This window comes from Micromesistius poutassou (assembly GCF_964030765.1).
Source record: "Micromesistius poutassou genome assembly, chromosome: 4".
NCBI lineage: Eukaryota > Metazoa > Chordata > Actinopteri > Gadiformes > Gadidae > Micromesistius > Micromesistius poutassou.
Genome location: NC_140274.1, coordinates 18,553,957 through 18,571,204, shown reverse-complemented (window position 1 = coordinate 18,571,204; position 17,248 = coordinate 18,553,957). Strand labels below are relative to the sequence as shown.

The 17,248-nt window shown below is 47.2% G+C and overlaps 1 protein-coding gene across 4 annotated transcripts; it reads left to right on the top strand.

The window, feature by feature from the left end:
- The first annotated feature begins 93 nt into the window (after positions 1-93).
- Positions 94-14,836, top strand: lrch3 (leucine-rich repeats and calponin homology (CH) domain containing 3). Of its 4 annotated transcripts, none has more exons than XM_084467368.1 (20): positions 94-358; positions 2,011-2,155; positions 3,420-3,546; positions 3,834-3,939; positions 4,254-4,390; positions 4,514-4,623; positions 4,964-5,057; positions 5,235-5,301; positions 5,520-5,644; positions 7,069-7,121; positions 7,514-7,574; positions 8,071-8,193; positions 8,283-8,327; positions 8,486-8,539; positions 9,417-9,450; positions 9,994-10,107; positions 10,295-10,377; positions 10,683-10,820; positions 11,091-11,168; positions 12,348-14,836. In XM_084467368.1, exons 1-20 carry the CDS (start codon positions 121-123, stop codon positions 12,495-12,497), a joined length of 2,082 nt encoding a protein of 693 aa, XP_084323494.1. In that variant the 5' UTR covers positions 94-120; the 3' UTR covers positions 12,498-14,836. The 4 variants fall into 4 exon arrangements, with proteins under 4 accessions (XP_084323494.1, XP_084323495.1, XP_084323493.1 ...); XM_084467369.1 differs by having other exon boundaries at positions 5,517-5,644; positions 7,514-7,562; XM_084467367.1 differs by having other exon boundaries at positions 5,517-5,644.
- Positions 14,837-17,248: the final 2,412 nt, after the last annotated feature.

Genomic DNA, 17,248 nt, shown 5'->3' with positions numbered 1-17,248 from the left:
AAATCTGAAATGTCTTCATCATCACAACCACAAGTCTACCCCCTGTTGTGCGCATGCGCCGAACTTCTCCTGGACAGTTTGGGAGTGCTAGCAGTTAGCAGCTAACTAGCCTAGTGTGTAATGGCCGCCTCGGTTCTACTGGGGTCTGCGGATTCTACCGGACCCGGATTTTGCGTCCCCGGGAGTGTTTTGGTCGAGAATAACGGAGGGTCGGCTCCGGCGTCGTCGTGGAACAGGTCCCTGGACCGGGCGTTGGACGAAGCCTCGGCCACCGGTGCCCTGAACCTGAGCGGCAGGAAGCTGAAGGAGTTCCCCCGGAGCGCCGCCAACCACGACCTCACAGACACAACCAGGGCCGGTGAGTCCGAGCCGGGATTCGGCCGCGGGGATGGGCCGGGTCAACCCCGCCCTGGCTCCCAGAAGCCGGGGGCGGGGGGGCACGAGTAGTAGGTCCCGGTGTTTGACGGGAGGCCTGGTGAGGAGGAGTTCGGGGGGATGCCACCAGGACCAACTTGGGACTTAAATAACTCTAATTTAAGTTTATTTGGTGATTAAACGTGACATATTTTTGAGTCCTTAGTCCCCCACTTGTCCACAGATCAGCCCATCAGGACTACTGGAAGAAGTGGGGTCCTTAAAGAGCTAGTGTTGCTATCCGGTTAGCCGTCAGACCGGACCTGCACTTGAAGATTCGGAACCAGCTTGGTCCTGAGAGTCTAGTTGAATGTAAAAAGTTGTCCATCTAGAGAAGTTGACCCTGCCAGTTGAAGCCTGTGTCCTGCAGCCCGGGACATCACACGGGACAGCAGGAGTTGGCTGTCTAGTAAACAACAATACTGGTAGCCTGTCATTATGGTATTCTACTGATCCCCAGAAGTTACCACTAGTAGCCTTAGCAGATCAGAGAAAAGAGAAGTACTGTGGCAGTGGCATGCTGTATATATTCATAGACCAGGAGCGTTAAATATCCCGGTTATGATTGCGGCATGGAGCCATTAGAAAACACAAACACTGGCCCCTCCCCCCCTCCCTCCCTTCCTTTTCTAGCAGGTAACAGCCTGGTCCAGGCTCAGCTGAACTCAGACAGAGATCACCAGACAGACAGACTGTCTTTCATTGATGCAATTTACTGTGGAATGTCTCATCTAGGCACCAGACCTCCACATCACTCAGTTTGCAAGATCCATTGTCCCTAGAGAAACATCCAATGTCCACACGTCTCCATCTGTTTGCCAGTGCATCCCATAATGCCGGCCCACAGGAAGCAGACATTGCCATGGGGATGTGTACTTTCTACTGGAGAGTTCAGATTCCCTACAGCTACACACACAGACGTTACACAAATGTATTACATTTAATCATTTGGCTGACACCTTTATCCAAAGTGACTGCCAAGTGACGCTGAGAACAATGAAAACATAAACTAAGTTGCATAACTACAGTAGCTACGAAAACGTATTTACGTGCAACATGGCCTAGTTAAAAACAAGATGGACAGAGTGTAAGGAAATTACGAGTACAATGTTTTTTTTTACTTGTGGTATTCAAGAGCATAATAGGACACACAGTTCTACGTTTATCACAAGTGCTTAAACAAGATGTACACAAGTCAGTTGATGTTCTTGGAAGAGCTTCCATTATTTTATATAGTTGTGTGTAATGGAACACACACACCCTGAAGGGAAAATGATTATGCCAAATGAGGCTCAGTATAACCTACCAATATGATTATGAGGTCACGACGGCCCCTGAGGGGCCAGTTAAATCTTTTAGTACTCTGGTTATTAGGGCCCCTCGGAGCCAGTTAAGGATACTAGTACTCTGGTTATTAGGGCCCCTCGGAGCCAGTTAAGCATACTAGTGCTCTGGTCATGAGGGCCCCTGGGATCCAGGTAAGCATACTAGTACTTAAGTCATGACAATAAAACATGCTAGTACTCTGGTAATTAGGGCCTCTAGAAGCCAGGCTCAGTATAACATTCCCAATTGTGTGTGTGTGTGTGAGACCAGATCTGTCCCGGAACCGGTTGGCTGAGGTCCCAGCGGAGGTGTGTGTCTTCGTGTCGCTGGAGAGTTTAAACCTCTATCACAACTGCCTGCGCACCCTACCAGACAGCCTGGTGAACCTTCAGGCACTCACCTACCTAAACATCAGGTACAGACACCCTCACCTACCTAATCCTTAAGGGCTGATTATGGTCCCACGTTCACGCAACGCAAGGGGGGTTACGGACCCGTTACATCCTTGCGGACCCGTTACGTCCTTGCGGACCCTCCTTGCGTCCACCGCAAGGGCCTGATGTGCACCTCTCAAAAATTGTAACCTTGCGTTGAGGCGACGCAGCAGCAAGGGCTGTGATTGGTCCGCTCACTAAAACCCGACGCAGAACCAAAACAGGTTCACGACTGCGTCAAAGCGTCTGCATGGTCCTTGCGTTGCATGAATGTGGGACCATAATCAGCCCTTTAGGTATACACTCACTCTCCATCGCCATCCTTAACATCCAGTTCACACACACCCTCACCGACCTAAACCTTAGGTACACACACACACACCTCCAACATCAGGTACAAACACAGGGTGTGTGCCAGTCATGTCATTTCATTGCGATTGTTTGTCATAATAAACAATGTTTCACTGGGTATAACCGTCTGCTGGGATGGTGGGTGGGGGGATTTATATATCTATATATAGATAGAGATTTCTATATAAAAATAAGGGCTCTTGTCCAGTTAGGGCTGTTCAGAGAAAGTCAGTGGGTTTCAGATCCACTCATGGTCCGAGCTTAAATCATGTACGGGTCGCACACCAGACGAGCCACGGAGCGTCGTGCCAGGTAGAGTTGTAGATTTTTTAATAAGATGCTGTCACACCGGCAACTTCTGTGACATATTCTTATTAGTCTGGAGAAGAGTAGATGTTCAGTTAGTTACGACTAACTTCCTTAAGTGTTCAAAGTTGTGAATACTGGGGTGTTTTGACCTCCTGTTTTATTTATTTATTAAGTCTTATAGTCGTTAAACTATACAATTATTAAAACAAACTAAAGAGCCTTTAATATTTTTATTAATAAATTATATTTTCAACACAATACGGCCTATAAATCCAAAAATTGTCTGCATTTGTCTCTCCTACCCTCCGAAAATATTGGTTTAAGCAGTGTTTTTCATTAAGAAAGGAATACCAGGGGTTTTCCAACAAAGGAGAATTTGGTTGAACAAATGCATATCGACCAACCAATCGATCCACCGCCCAGAACTTCAGCCCTAATATTCATAGATATATATCTCAAGTCAGAACCAGCTGTATCCTACCGGCGGGCAGTGGTTTATATTAATTAATATTAATATAGAAGAACTATATACTATATTAAGGTAGTAGTAATATGTGTTTATAATATATGAATGTATTTCTCCAGTCGGAACCAGCTGTGTGTCCTGCCCGCGGTGGTGTGCAGTCTGCCTCTCAAGGTTCTGATCGCCTGCAACAACAAACTGGTTTCCCTCCCGGAGGAGCTGGGTCAGCTCAGACACCTGACGGAACTGGTCTGTACCTGTCTGTCTGCTCTCCTGTCTCTCTGCTCTCATGTATGTCTTGTCCATCTGCTCTCCTGTCTGTCTGCTCTCCTGTCTCTCCCCTCTCGTCTTCATGATGTTGATGTGGGTGGTGATGATGACGGTGTTTATATTGACAGGATGTGTTGTGGATGGAGGTGTGTCTGTTAACAGGATGTGATGAGGATAGAGATGTGTCTGTTAACAGGATGTGATGAGAATGGAGATGTGTCTGTTAACAGGATGTGATGAGGATGGGTGTGTGTCTATGTTAACAGGATGTGAGCTGTAATGAGATCCAGGTGCTGCCCTCCCAGGTGGGTCGGCTGGAGACCCTGAGAGACCTGAACATACGTAGAAACCACCTGCTCCACCTACCTGCTGGTACGCTGTGTGTGTGTCACGGTTTTAGTTTTCGTTATGGTTTTCAGTTCTGTAACTGATCAAATGCTTTTTTTCTTGTCCGTCCACTTACATGAAATATTTATACAATTGTACATATTTCTTTAAAAAAAGTACCTTATAAAAATTAGGTGTGTGTGTGTGTGTGTGTGTGTGTGTGTGTGTGTGTGTGTGTGTGTGTGTGTGTGTGTGTGTGTGTGTGTGTGTGTGTGTGTGTGTGTGTGTGTGTGTGTGTGTGTGTGTGTGTGTGTGATATTTTTTTAAATGTGTGTGTATAACATGTAACGTGTGTGTAGAGCTGTCGGTGCTGCCCCTGGTGCGTCTGGACTTCTCGTGCAACAAGGTGACCTCCATCCCCTCCTGCTACCGCCAGCTGACCCACCTCCACGCCATCATCCTGGACCACAACCCCCTGCAAAGCCCCCCCGCACACGTAAAACACACACAGAACCACCACACAACTGTATTCAGTGCATAACAATATATTTGTTTGTCTATTGTTTGTTCTAGATGTGCATAAAGATATATATATATATTTTTTTTTTTTTTGTTCTAGGTGTGTATAAAGGGTAAAATCCACATATTTAAATACCTGAACCAGGAGGCAGCGAAGACCACATCGGACCTCCCAGAGTTTGAGCGGAGGACTCAAGTCTTCAACTCGTGGTACTATTACAAATTACATATTACAGTACATTTCATTGTCATAATATTCAGGTGTACAACTCGTGGATATTATACATATTACATTACAATACATTATGTTATAATATCCAAGTATACAACTCCTAGATATGATACATATTACATTACAATATATCACATTATATTACAATATATTGTATAATATTGAGGTCTATAACTCTTGATAACATTTAATATAACAATATAACAACAATATAACAATTACATTATAGCATTAAGGTCTCTCTCTCTCTCTCTCTCTCTCTCTCTCTCTCTCTCTCTCTCTCTCTCTCTCTCTCTCTCTCTCTCTCTCTCTCTATAGTAGTGAGGATCTCTACCTCGGCCGCCCCTATGGCGCACTGGACTCAGGGTTCAACAGTGTGGACAGTGGAGACAAGAGATGGTCTGGTAACGAGGTAATAATACTACTACTAAAACTAGTACTACAACTACCAGTTAATTAATTAATATTATGACTAGTGCCAGACTATGGTCTGGTAATGAGGTAATAGTACTATAACTAATACTACTAGTACTACTTAATACTACTATACTTCACTTCCTGTTCTTCATCTTCTTCCTGTGTGTTTCAGCCCGTTGAGGAGCAGTCAGAGGAGCAGCGACATCGTAGACTAGGACCACCAGGACCCAACGGATCTGGTAACACACATATACACACACACACACACACACACACACAGGTCTGGGGTAATGTGGCTTGTTACTGTTTAACCATTATGAAAACACTTCATTGTGTGTGTGTGTGTGTGTGTGTGTGTGTGTGTGTGTGTGTGTGTGTGTGTGTGTGTGTGTGTGTGTGTGTGTGTGTGTGTGTGTGTGTGTGTGTGTGTGTGTGTGTGTGTGTGTGTGCGCAGTAGAGTCGGAGCAGATAGACTTTATAGACAGCTGTCCAGATGAGGACGACGAGGGACGTGGAGGAGCCGATGGCATCAGCCTCAGTTCTCAGTTCATGGCCTACATAGAGAGACGCATCACCACAGAGGTAGACCCACCCCCTACTCTAGCCACGCCTCTCTCTCTGGTCCCACCCACCACTCTCCTCTAGCCACGCCCCTCTCTCTGCTCCCACATACCTCTCCTCTAGCCACACACCTCTCTGGTCCCACCCACCACTCTCCTCTAGCCACACCCCTCTCTCTGCTCCCACACACCTCTCCTCTAGCCACGCCTCTCTCTCTGCTCCCACATACCTCTCCTCTAGCCACACCCCTCTCTGGTCCCACCCACCTCTCTCCTTTAGCCACACCCCTCTCTCTGCTCCCACACACCTCTCCTCTAGCCACGCCCCTCTCTCTGGTCCCACCCACCTCTCCTCTAGCCACGCCTCTCTCTCTGCTCCCACACACCTCCTCTAGCCACACCCCTCTCTGGTCCCACCCACCTCTCTCCTTTAGCCACACCCCTCTCTCTGCTCCCACACACCTCTCCTCTAGCCACGCCCCTCTCTCTGGTCCCACCCACCTCTCCTCTAGCCACGCCCCTCTCTCTGCTCCCACACACCTCCTCTAGCCACGCCCCTCTCTCTGGTCCCACCCACCTCTCCTCTAGCCACGCCCCTCTCTCTGCTCCCACACACCTCCTCTAGCCACGCCCCTCTCTCTGGTCCCACACACCTCTCCTCTAGCCACGCTTCTCTCTCTGCTCCCACATACCTCTCCTCTAGCCACGCCCCTCTCTCTGGTCCCACCCACCTCTCCTCTAGCCACGGCTCTCTCTCTGCTCCCACATACCTCTCCTCTAGCCACGCCCCTCTCTCTGGTCCCACCCACCACTCTCCTATAGCCACGCCTCTCTCTCTGGTCCCACCCACCACTCTCCTATAGCCACGCCCCTCTCTCTGGTCCCACCCACCACTCTCCTATAGCCACGCCCCTCTCTCTGGTCCCACCCACCACTCTCCTCTAGCCACGCCCCTCTCTCTGCTCCCACACACCTCTCCTCTAGCCACGCCCCCCTCTCTGCTCCCACGCCCCTCTATCTGGTCCCACCCACCACTCTCCTCTAGCCACGCCCCTCTATCTGGTCCCACCCACCACTCTCCCCTAGCCACGCCTCTCTCTCTGGTCCCACCCACCACTCTCCTCTAGCCACGCCCCTCTATCTGGTCCCACCCACCACTTCCCTCTGGACATGCCAGAGGGCCTGTCCAGAGTGTATCTCTTTGATACACCATTTAAGAGTTTTAGAGAGTAATTATTAATTGCATTATATTTATTATTTATATTTATTTATTTTTATTATATTTATTTTTTGGCATGGCGGGGGTCTCATCTAGCCATGCCCCTCTCTCTGGCCACACCCACAACTCTCTCTGGCTTGCTTTGACGCTCTCACTTTCACTGACCACTTTCAGTTTAACTGTCTGGCTACTTACCTGTGTGTGTGTCTCTCTCTCTCTGCCTGCAGGGATCTCCAGGTAAAGCCATTCCCCACAGGGAGGAGTTGAGGAGACACAACAGGTTTGAAACCTATGTTCCTCTACCGGACCCTGTCTTTCTCGCTCACCTCTTACTCTCTTGCCTTTCTCTTTCTCTCACTGGGTCTCTCCCACCTCTTTCTCTTTTACCTCTCTCTCTCTCACCTGGTCTTTCTCTAACCTCTTTCTCTCTTACCTGTCTCTTTCACCTGGTCTCTCTCTCACCTGCCGTTTCAACTGTTCTCTTTTCCCTATTCTCTCTCACCTGTCCCTCACTTGTTTCTCTCACCTGCCATCCTCATCAGTTGTCATCTGTCAATCTCTCCTCTCTCTTACCTGTGTTTAGTCTCTCTCACCTGACCCTCCCTCACCTTTCCTCTCCCTCCTGTATTGTCTCTCCTACCTGTACTCACCTGTACTGTCTCTCTCTGACAGGAGTGTGGTGGACAGTGCTTCGACAGCGCCCCCTAGTGCTGATCATCAGGTGAGACAGCAGGTGGGGAGGACAAAGTGTTGGTGGAGTTTAACTGTTGAACAGGGAGGTGGAGGAGGGTAACTGTTGAACAGGGAGCAGGAGGAGGAGATGGAGTAGTGTAACTCTTGAATGAGGTGGATGAGCAATGTAGCTGTGGAGGTGGAGTTGAACCTGTGGAATGTGGAGGAGGAGGAACTGGAGGAGTAACTTGAATATGGAGGAGGAGGTGGTGGAGTAACTGTTGAATGTGGAAGAGGAGGAGGTGGTGGAGTAACTGTTGAAGGAGGAGGAGGGGGAGGTGGTGGAGTAACTGTTGAAGGTGGAGGGGGAGGAGGAAGTGGAGGACTAACTGTTGAATGTGAATGTGGAGGAGGTGGAGGAGTAACTGTTGAATGTGGAGGAAGTGGAGGAGTAACTGTTGAATGTGGAGGAGGTGGAGGAGTAACTGTTGAATGTGGAGGAGGAGGAGGAGGAGGAGGAGGAAGTGGAGGAGTAACTGTTGGAATGTGTAATGTAGAGACCACCAGGAGGAGGAGTGGAGCGAGTGAGGAGGGAGGCCCAGATCGCTGCTCAGCGCTATGAAGAGGAGAGGAGCCGTAGCCAAGCCAACCCACGAGACTCCGCCCCCGCCTATGCAAAGGTGGGTTACTATGGTTGCTAGGCGACGTTACCGTCTGACAAAAGCGGTTTTACTGTGATTATAACCACTATGTTTTACTTCTATTTCAGCATAAAGCCCTGAGTCCGACCAAGCTGGTCCCTGGAGACAGAGAGGTAATGTGTGTGTGTGTGTGTGTGTGTGTGTGTGTGTGTGTGTGTGTGTGTGTGTGTGTGTGTGTGTGTGTGTGTGTGTGTGTGTGTCCTGTTATTACATTGTCCATGTGGGTCAAAGCCCCCTTCCATCTCTCATCTCTAAGTGTGTGTGTGTTCAGAGTGTTTGTCCCTCCAGACGTTCCACACATACAGATGACTCCGCCCTCTTCATGGTAAAAAAAAAAACCCTCATTCAAATATGAATATATTATATATATTAGAATTTGACAATTTTTTTGACTATAACAATATATTAATTACCCCTGCTATAGCAATGTTCATATAATAAAATGCATATAATAAATATTATAATGGATGTAAAGTGTTATGTATCTTATTCAATACCCCATATCATACTAATGCAATATTTAATAACCATATTATAATAACACTACTATACCACTGTTCTTTTAAATATAACAATAATCATATTCTAATAAAAACTACTATAACACTTCATTATAATATAACAATAACCATATTATAATAACACTGCTATAACACTTCATTATTATATAAAAATGGCAATATAATAATAACGTCATTCAAATGTGAATGTAATTATAATTGTATTTTAATATTACAATAACAGTAAAATCATAACTCCTGCTATACCAATGTTCATATAATACAATACATATAATAAATACTATAATGGATGTAGTGTTTTTCTTACGTAATACCAATCATCATAATTGTTCAATATAACAATAAGCATATTATAATAACTGCTAACACTTCATTATATAATTGTAATAGCTTTATAATAAATGCTATAACACTTTATAATGTTATAATGATACTTTTATAACCCTGTTCATTATAATTATCCGATAACCATATTATAATAACATTACAATCAAATCATCTTTTTCATAATCATAATGTGTGTGTGTGTGTGTGTGTGTGTGTGTGTGTGTGTGTGTGTGTGTGTGTGTGTGTGTGTGTGTGTGTGTGTGTGTGTGTGTGTGTGTGTGTGTGTGTGTGTGTGTGTGTGTGTGTGTGTGTGCTCAAGTATGTAATCTTGTGTTTGTCTCTTCTGTCCTGCAGCAGGGAGAGGAGAGGGCTGCCTTGTCGTCCACAGGTAAACACCGTCGAACACTGTGTTGTGTTGTTCTGTTGATCCACACCCTCCCTGCAGAGTGAGCATGTCACGTCACAGTTTGGGCGTTGGGTCATTTGGCTTGGCACCAGGACGAGGTCACTGAGGGGCCGGTAACATTTTGCAAGGGGGCATTCTTTTCGATGAAATACAATTCATTGATTTAACCACTAAGAAAGGCATTAAAAAAAAAAAGTTGTTTAAAAATTCTGTATGACACAGAACTAGACGAAGCTGGAAGCCTTGGTAGTCATATATATGGCAGACACTCTCGCGTGTTTTAGCCCTCGCACGGACGGGACAACATGCCTGAGTGTGTTCTGTGTACTAAGTGAACTTTGTCACTGTACGTTTTTTTCGGTAGCACTGAACTATATCACTGTTCTGTGTACGACTGAACTATGTCACTGTTCTGTGTACCACCATCCTGTGTACTATTGAATTACATCAGTGTTCACTGTAATGGTGAACTACTTCACTGTGTTGTGAACCAGTGACCGATACAACTCTTGCTCTTTTTTTCAGCCCACCAATCCCCTTCCTATCCTAATGCTGGAGGTGTGTCCCCGAGCCGGTCAGCCAATCAGAGACCAGAGAGCTTTCTATATCGTCTGAGTATGCGAGAGGACAAAAGGAAAGGTAACGCAGCTGGCTCCTCCTCCTAGCTACTCGTAGTCACTCTCCCCTCCTCCATCTCCTTTTTTAAATTCATCCTAGCCCCGCCCTCTTCATGCCAGCTCCTCTCACCTCATCCCAGCTTCTCCCAGCTGCTCTTAGCTCTTAGGCTGTGGGGAACGTCTCCACTAACATTCCTCTTCTCCTCTAGGTGATGGAGCCCCTGCTGCACCTCCTCCTGCTCCTCCTGCCCTGGTGGGAGAGGAGGCACAACTAGTGGAGCAGTTGCGCAAGGTCAGCCCTGAGTCTCTCTCCTTCATCTGAAACCTCTCAGCCTGAAGAACAATCTTAATAAACACGTGTTTAGCAGCCTTTTCAATGTTTAAACAGGGCCAAAAGATACGAAAAATCTCTGCCTTCTAATAATATTAAAAGGCATTTAGCTTTTTTGTTATTAATTTAACACTATATAAATGAAAAGGAAAAAAACTCAGAGATACGCGCTGGGAATTGAATATTTAGCGTAATGATCAGCCTAAGCTTGGTATATTGTATTTGTGATGGCCCTAATCACAACATGAAGCGGCCATCTCCCTCAGAACATCGAGGCTCGACTCAAGGTGTCGTTGCCTAGCGACCTGGGTGCAGCCTTGACCGACGGGGTGGTCCTGTGTCATCTTGCCAATCACGTACGCCCACGCTCTGTGTCCAGCATCCACGTCCCCTCCCCCGCTGTGGTGAGTATACCCCAAGGAACTTTATCACAGCCACAGTCTGATCTTTATCACAGCTACAGTCTGATCTTCATCACAGCTACAGTCAGTCCTTTATCACAATTACAGTCAGTCCTTTATCACAGATACAGTCAGTCCTTTATCACAGATACAGTCTTTCCTTTATCACAAATACAGTCTGTTTTATCACAGATAGTCTGTCCTTTATCACAGCTGCAGTCTGTCCTTTATCACAGCTACAGTCTATACATTAGTCTGTCCCTTTCTTCACAGCCTAAATTGACGATGGCAAAGTGTCGCCGCAATGTTGAAAACTTTCTCGAGGCGTGTCGCAGGATTGGTGTTCCACAGGTAACACACACAAACATACTCTCAAACTCCCACACAGATCGGAAGCACACACACTCAAACTAGTAGGCACGCCTGCATGCAGTTTAGATGAGTTTTCACGAGGGGAAGGTGATGTTGCGGTGATGTCATCTCAAAATCAACAGAAACTGGGACTAAATCTCTCTCTCTCTCTCTCTCCATTACCCTCTTCACTTTGGTTCATCCCCTTTACCTTTTACTGTTCAATATGTCTCTCACACACACACACACACACACACACACACACACACACACACACACACACACACACACACACACACACACACACACACACACACACACACACACACACACACAGCCTGTAGGTGTAGGGCGGCTCCTGTAGACCCTGCATCTCCTTTAGATCCTGCAGCTCCTGTAGACCCTGTAGCTCCTGAAGACCCTGTCCACTCTTTAGACCCTGTCCACTCTGAAGACCCTGCAGCTCCTGTAGACCCTGTCCACTCTGTAGACCCTGCAGCTCCTGTAGACCCTGTCCACTCTGTAGACCCTGCAGCTCCTGTAGACCCTGTAGCTCCTGAAGACCCTGTCCACTCTGAAGACCCTGCAGCTCCTGTAGACCCTGCAGCTCCTGTAGACCCTGCAGACTCTTTAGACCCTGTAGACTCTTTAGACCCTGTAGACTCTTTAGACCCTGCAGCTCCTGTAGACCCTGTCCACTCTTTAGACCCTGCAGCTCCTGTATATCCTGTAGACCCTGTCCACTCTTTAGACACTGCAGTTCCTGTAGACCATGTAGACCCTGTAGCTCCTGTAGACCCTAGTCCCGCCCCTCCCACCAAGTTGGCTGGCCACACCCTGTTTTACTCAAATCAGTGCTGTGTCCTCTACTGCCACACGCACACATATTATCCACACACACACACACACAGGTAATATCCACATCCTTCTGTATTTTTTTTTTCTCACCTGCTTCCTGTAGTTCTGTTGCCATGGCTAAAGTTATTTATTATTTATTCATTTGTTGAAATCCTTTTGTTTTATCCCCTTCTGTTCTCCTTCTGGTGTGTGTGTGTGTGTGTGTGTGTGTGTGTGTGTGTGTTTGTATATCTTGGTGTGTGTGTGTGTGTGTATATCTCTGTTTGTATGTGGGATTGTGTGTGTCTGTGTGTATGTATCTCTATTTGTGTGTGTGTGTAGAACCAGCTGTGTCTGCCCCTCCATGTTCTGGAGGAGAGAGGGCTCCCCCTGGTGTCCGGGACTGTCAGCGCCCTGCTGGAGCTAGCCCCGCCCAGACACAGCCCCGCCTCCCCCGCCGTCACCACGGCAACCACACCCCTCGCCATGTAGAGACACACAGACACACACAGACACAGATTAGGGTTGTACAAAGCTTTAAAGGTGAGGATGCTGATGTAGGGAGGGCAGAAGGTCTCGAAGAGTGTCCATACCTGACTTCTCCATTACCGCTAGTTTGTTACGGGTGGTTAGCGGCCATGATTGGTTGTGTTGAGCAGGGAACAACTAGAGTGCTCTTCAAACATCCTCAGCATTGTAATAAGGTCTTTGTTTTTAAACTATTTTTAACATCCATTTATTTAAATAAGATGGATATAATTTATCATTATAATGTCATGACCATTGTCAAGGTAAAACGATCACATTCAGTCAGGGGTGTCAGTGACGCATGTCGGGTGGCTAGTGACGTCTAGTCGGGTGGCTAGTGACGTCTAGTCGGGTGGTTAGTGACGTCTAGTCGGGTGGCTAGTGACGTCTAGTCGGGTGGTTAACGACGTCTAGTCGGGTGGTTAACGACGTCTAGTCGGGTGGTTAACGACGTCTAGTCGGGTGGTTAACGACGTCTAGTCGGGTGGTTAACGACGTCTAGTCGGGTGGTTAACGACGTCTAGTCGGGTGGTTAACGACGTCTATTCGGGTGGTTAGTGACGTCTAATTGAGGTGGTTTGTGACGTCTAATTGAGGTGGTTTCAGACGTCTAGTCAGGTTGTTATGACATCTAGTTTGGTAGTTACTGGCGTCTACTCGGGTGGTTAGTGACGTCTAGTGGGGTGGTTAACGACGTCTAGTCGGGTGGTTAGTGACGTCTAGTGGGGTGGTTAACGACGTCTAGTCGGGTGGTTAGTGACGTCTAATTGAGGTGGTTATGACATCTAGTCGGGTGGTTATGACATGGCGTCGGGGTGGGTAATGACGTGTAGGGACCAGATAGGGCTCCTCTGTAGCGGCCTTCCATGGCGAGGGTTGCATAAGTCTGAGAAATTGGACTTTAGATTTTATTTAAGGGTCAAATAAATCAACGTTATTTAACAGTTACAACTACGTATCTGCAAAGACATGAAGGAGCATGTCTAGTTGTCGATACACTATTTTTTATATCAAAGCTAACGAGAGCATTGTATGGGCACTAGCTGGATAACCGTATGAACACTATCTTAACGGTGACATATTATACCACCAGGTGTGAGTGTGATTAGCCCTTACAATCTGCCTCTTCTGAAATCACAAGTGGGCGTGTCCACCTAGATGTATGACGGATAGATGAGCAACGTTTGCTCCAGTCCACTGGGTAGGCTGATCTATCCAGCACACATCTAGGTGGACACGCCCACTTTCAGAACGGCTTGTAACGGCTAATAACATTCACACCTGGTGGTATAATATGTCACCTTTATGAAGACTAGCTTAAGCATGGTATGGCTACTAGCTACACCCCCAAATGGACACTAGTCATATAATGGTATGGACACTAGCTAGTGTGCTAGCAAGCACGCTCTACGGTGACACTAGCTAGGGCACGATATGGACACTAGCTAGTGTGCTAGCTAGAATGCTGTATGGTCATACTAGCTTGAGGATGTTATGGGTGCTAGCTTGTGTGGATTATTAACACTAGCCACAGTGTGATGTGTACATTGGCAAAATTTTGAGCTAGATCACAGTGTGGACACTAGCCAAAGCATGGTATGACCCCATGGATAAAACACTAGCTAGACTTGTGGCGTGTTGTATGGAATGTAGCTACAGCACGCTATAGACACTAGCCAGTCTGCTAGCTACAGCATGGTATGGGCACATGCTAGTATCATATTGACAGTAGCTAGCCTTCTTGCAGGATGACACTAAGTAGCTTCATAGCTACAGCGTGGTATGAGGCTAGTTAGCCAGGGCGTGTATCTGCTCTGTGTGGAGTGTTCACTGCAGAGAGAATTATGAGTGACGAAGAGGTCAAGGTTATTTTTATCTTTCTTAAATATATGTACAAATATATGCTGTAAATATATAAATATATATATGTAAAGCTGTAATGGGAGCGTGCTGCCGTCAGAATGGGGGATAGACGGCAGTGATGGATGCTGGGTGGCCAGGCAAGGGGTTGAGGATACATTAGTATTATTCTAACTTTTGTAACAGGTTGTGAGACGATGTGCTCTGGAACATTCTTCTGTTTGTAAAGAAAACTTTTGAGGCCAACAATGGATCATGTGACCAGGCGGAGGGCAGTTGGCCCCGCCCACAGACATTCCTGTTGTTTACATGTTTGAGCTCCTACACAAAAAACACTTTTTACATTTTTACTGTCCCTGAAACCCTGTATAAATACATTGAAACTGTCTTCATTTGAAGTTAACTGCAAAGTGAATTAAATACAAAATAAAAAGTCATTGGAGTCTGATTGTATCCTTGTTGGCTCTAGGGTCACCATTCCTTTCAGTGCCTTCATATAATTTGACAAACATTGAAATATCCAGAGAATGTGAATACGATCACTAACCCTAACCTCGTATTCACATTCTTTGGATATTTCAGTGTTTGTCAAATGACTGATGATGAACGTCGATACGAATGCCTTCCCAGGATTCCATGACGGCACTAGACGAGGAAGGCTACATCTTCTTCGTCTTCCCTCTCATCACAGGCCTGGGATGCACCACGCCTGAATCGGAGCACACACGCTCACAGGCTAGCCATGCTATCATCCAACCTTTCCAACACCATAACACCGCTAGCCACGCTTGATGTATTAAAGGTCCCATGACATGCCACCAGGTGTGTGTGATGAGCCATTACAAGCCTTTTTGAGAATCTGCCATTTCTGACATCACAAGTGGGCGTGTCCACCTAGATGTGTGCAGGATAGATCAGTCTACCAGCCTACCCAGTGGACTGTAGCACACGTTGCTCATCTATCTGTCACACATCTAGGTGGACGTGCCCACTTGTCAGAAGAGGCTTCAAAACGGCTTGTAACGACTAATCACACTCACACCTGGTGGTATAATATGTCAGCCCTAACACACAGCGTCCTGCTGGGAGGGGAGTTCACCTTTTGAACCAGCTCCTTCGGAAGGAGCAGCTTCTGGGTCCTCCTGCTTCTCCTCCAGCACCTCCTCGTACCTCCCCATCAGCTCCTCCAGCCTCTCTAACAGAAGCTACACACGCACACACACACAGACACACACATTATCCATGTCCCACACATAATGCACACATGCATATCAACAGCCCTAAAACAGAATATAATCCTCCCTCTCTTCTTCCTTGCTGAGTAAGGGAGTTTTTTCTTGCCCGTGTGGGGGCTTGGGTCAGGAGGGTGGAATAAATACTTGGCCTGTTAAGCCCTTTGAGACTGTAATGGTGATTAAGGGGCTATACAAATAAAATTGAATAAAATTGAATTGAAACTGCCTGTCTTAACAAAGCCACACTGGTGTACTCTGGTCTAATCGGGAGTCACTTTGGATCCCGGAGGGCTCTGTGGTGCGAGGGCAACTGAACCGCGCTGCGGTTCTCCAGTGTGGTCTGAGCGCTTCTGTGTTTGTTGGTCTGGAAGAGGAGCAGCTGAGCGCTGGAGCCCACGTAGCGGCCCTCCCGACTCACCCTCCCGAGAAGACCAGGATGAGGGGGAGGAGAGACCAGGAGACCAGGATGAGGGGGAGGAAGCGGCTGGTCATGCGAATGGGTGACCAGGAGGTCGTGCATGAGTTTTGGCTCGCCGACATCCTGGACCCGTGCATCACCGGCCTGGACCTGCTGACATGTCAGGGTGCTTGGGTGGACGTGATCCCTGGCCACACCCGAAAGGCTCAGGCAGACTCTGGGGTTTGGCAAAGGACGGCCTACGCCGCCCGCTGCTGGAGACGGGCGTCCACAGCTGGGGGGAAGGCGTACATTCCAAGAAAGTGAGTCTGCGCCGCTACCGAGAGGGGGCCCCAGTGACAGGGGCCCCAGCAGCATGACCGTCGGTGTCGGACCCCTGAACACTTGGGACCGTGCGCTGGGTGTTGGGGTTGTGTGGCAACCATGGGCCAGACGCTGTTCTGAGTGCCGCAAAGGATCCTGGGAGGGTTCGGACTAGTTCGGACTCGCTAGTTGGACCTTTAGCTGGGGCCTAAATGGCATTGGCAATAAGTGTGGTGGAGTGGATAAGGTAGACCTAGGGGGCAGTGGAGTTGACGAAAATCAATACTGCCACGAGGTGCTTAGGGTGGTGGGATAAGACTTGTGGTCTTTGTTGTGTTTAAATAAAGGCAACTCTCTGGGTTGTGCTGTGTAAGAGGGACAAGAGTTGCAAACGGCTGTAACCTGAGCTCTCTTCTGGTTATGCCAGTGCTGCTCGCCACAGTATGTTTGGAGCACTGTATCTTTGTTTGAGAAGGCTCGAGGAATTGGACCAAATGATTTGTAAAAAGGTAAACTAGAATGGCTACACGTTAACACTTCAACACATGAGCTATCTCATCACATGACCTCATGGAAATGATGCAAAGGAAAAGTGGGAGAGGCCGTCCACCAGCAGGAGTGACGGGACAGTAGAACGGGGGCGGGGTAGTGGTTGTATCTTGCCTTTCATTGGTTTATCTCCTCTGTGAGAAGGCGTTTCCTACTGAAACACACCTATCATGCTTCTATTCAATGTTCAGCTTTTGGAGCATTATCTTGTTTTTATCAGTAAATTATCCAATGAACACTGTCATTCAATCAATAATCACTATATTGTCAATACAATAATGAAATATTTTCAAGACAATAGTCCACCATGTAATATTCAAATAATGTAGATGTATTAAGATCTGAACTCT

Excerpts from the sequence above, each read along its gene's own strand:
- lrch3 (XM_084467367.1), top strand. The coding sequence starts at position 121 with ATGGCCGCCTCGGTTCTACTGGGGTCTGCGGATTCTACCGGACCCGGA. Across the intron at positions 3,940-4,253 it reads CCTGCTCCACCTACCTGCTG|AGCTGTCGGTGCTGCCCCTG; the intron begins GTACGCTGTGTG and ends ACGTGTGTGTAG. Across the intron at positions 10,108-10,294 it reads GCGAGAGGACAAAAGGAAAG|GTGATGGAGCCCCTGCTGCA; the intron begins GTAACGCAGCTG and ends CTTCTCCTCTAG.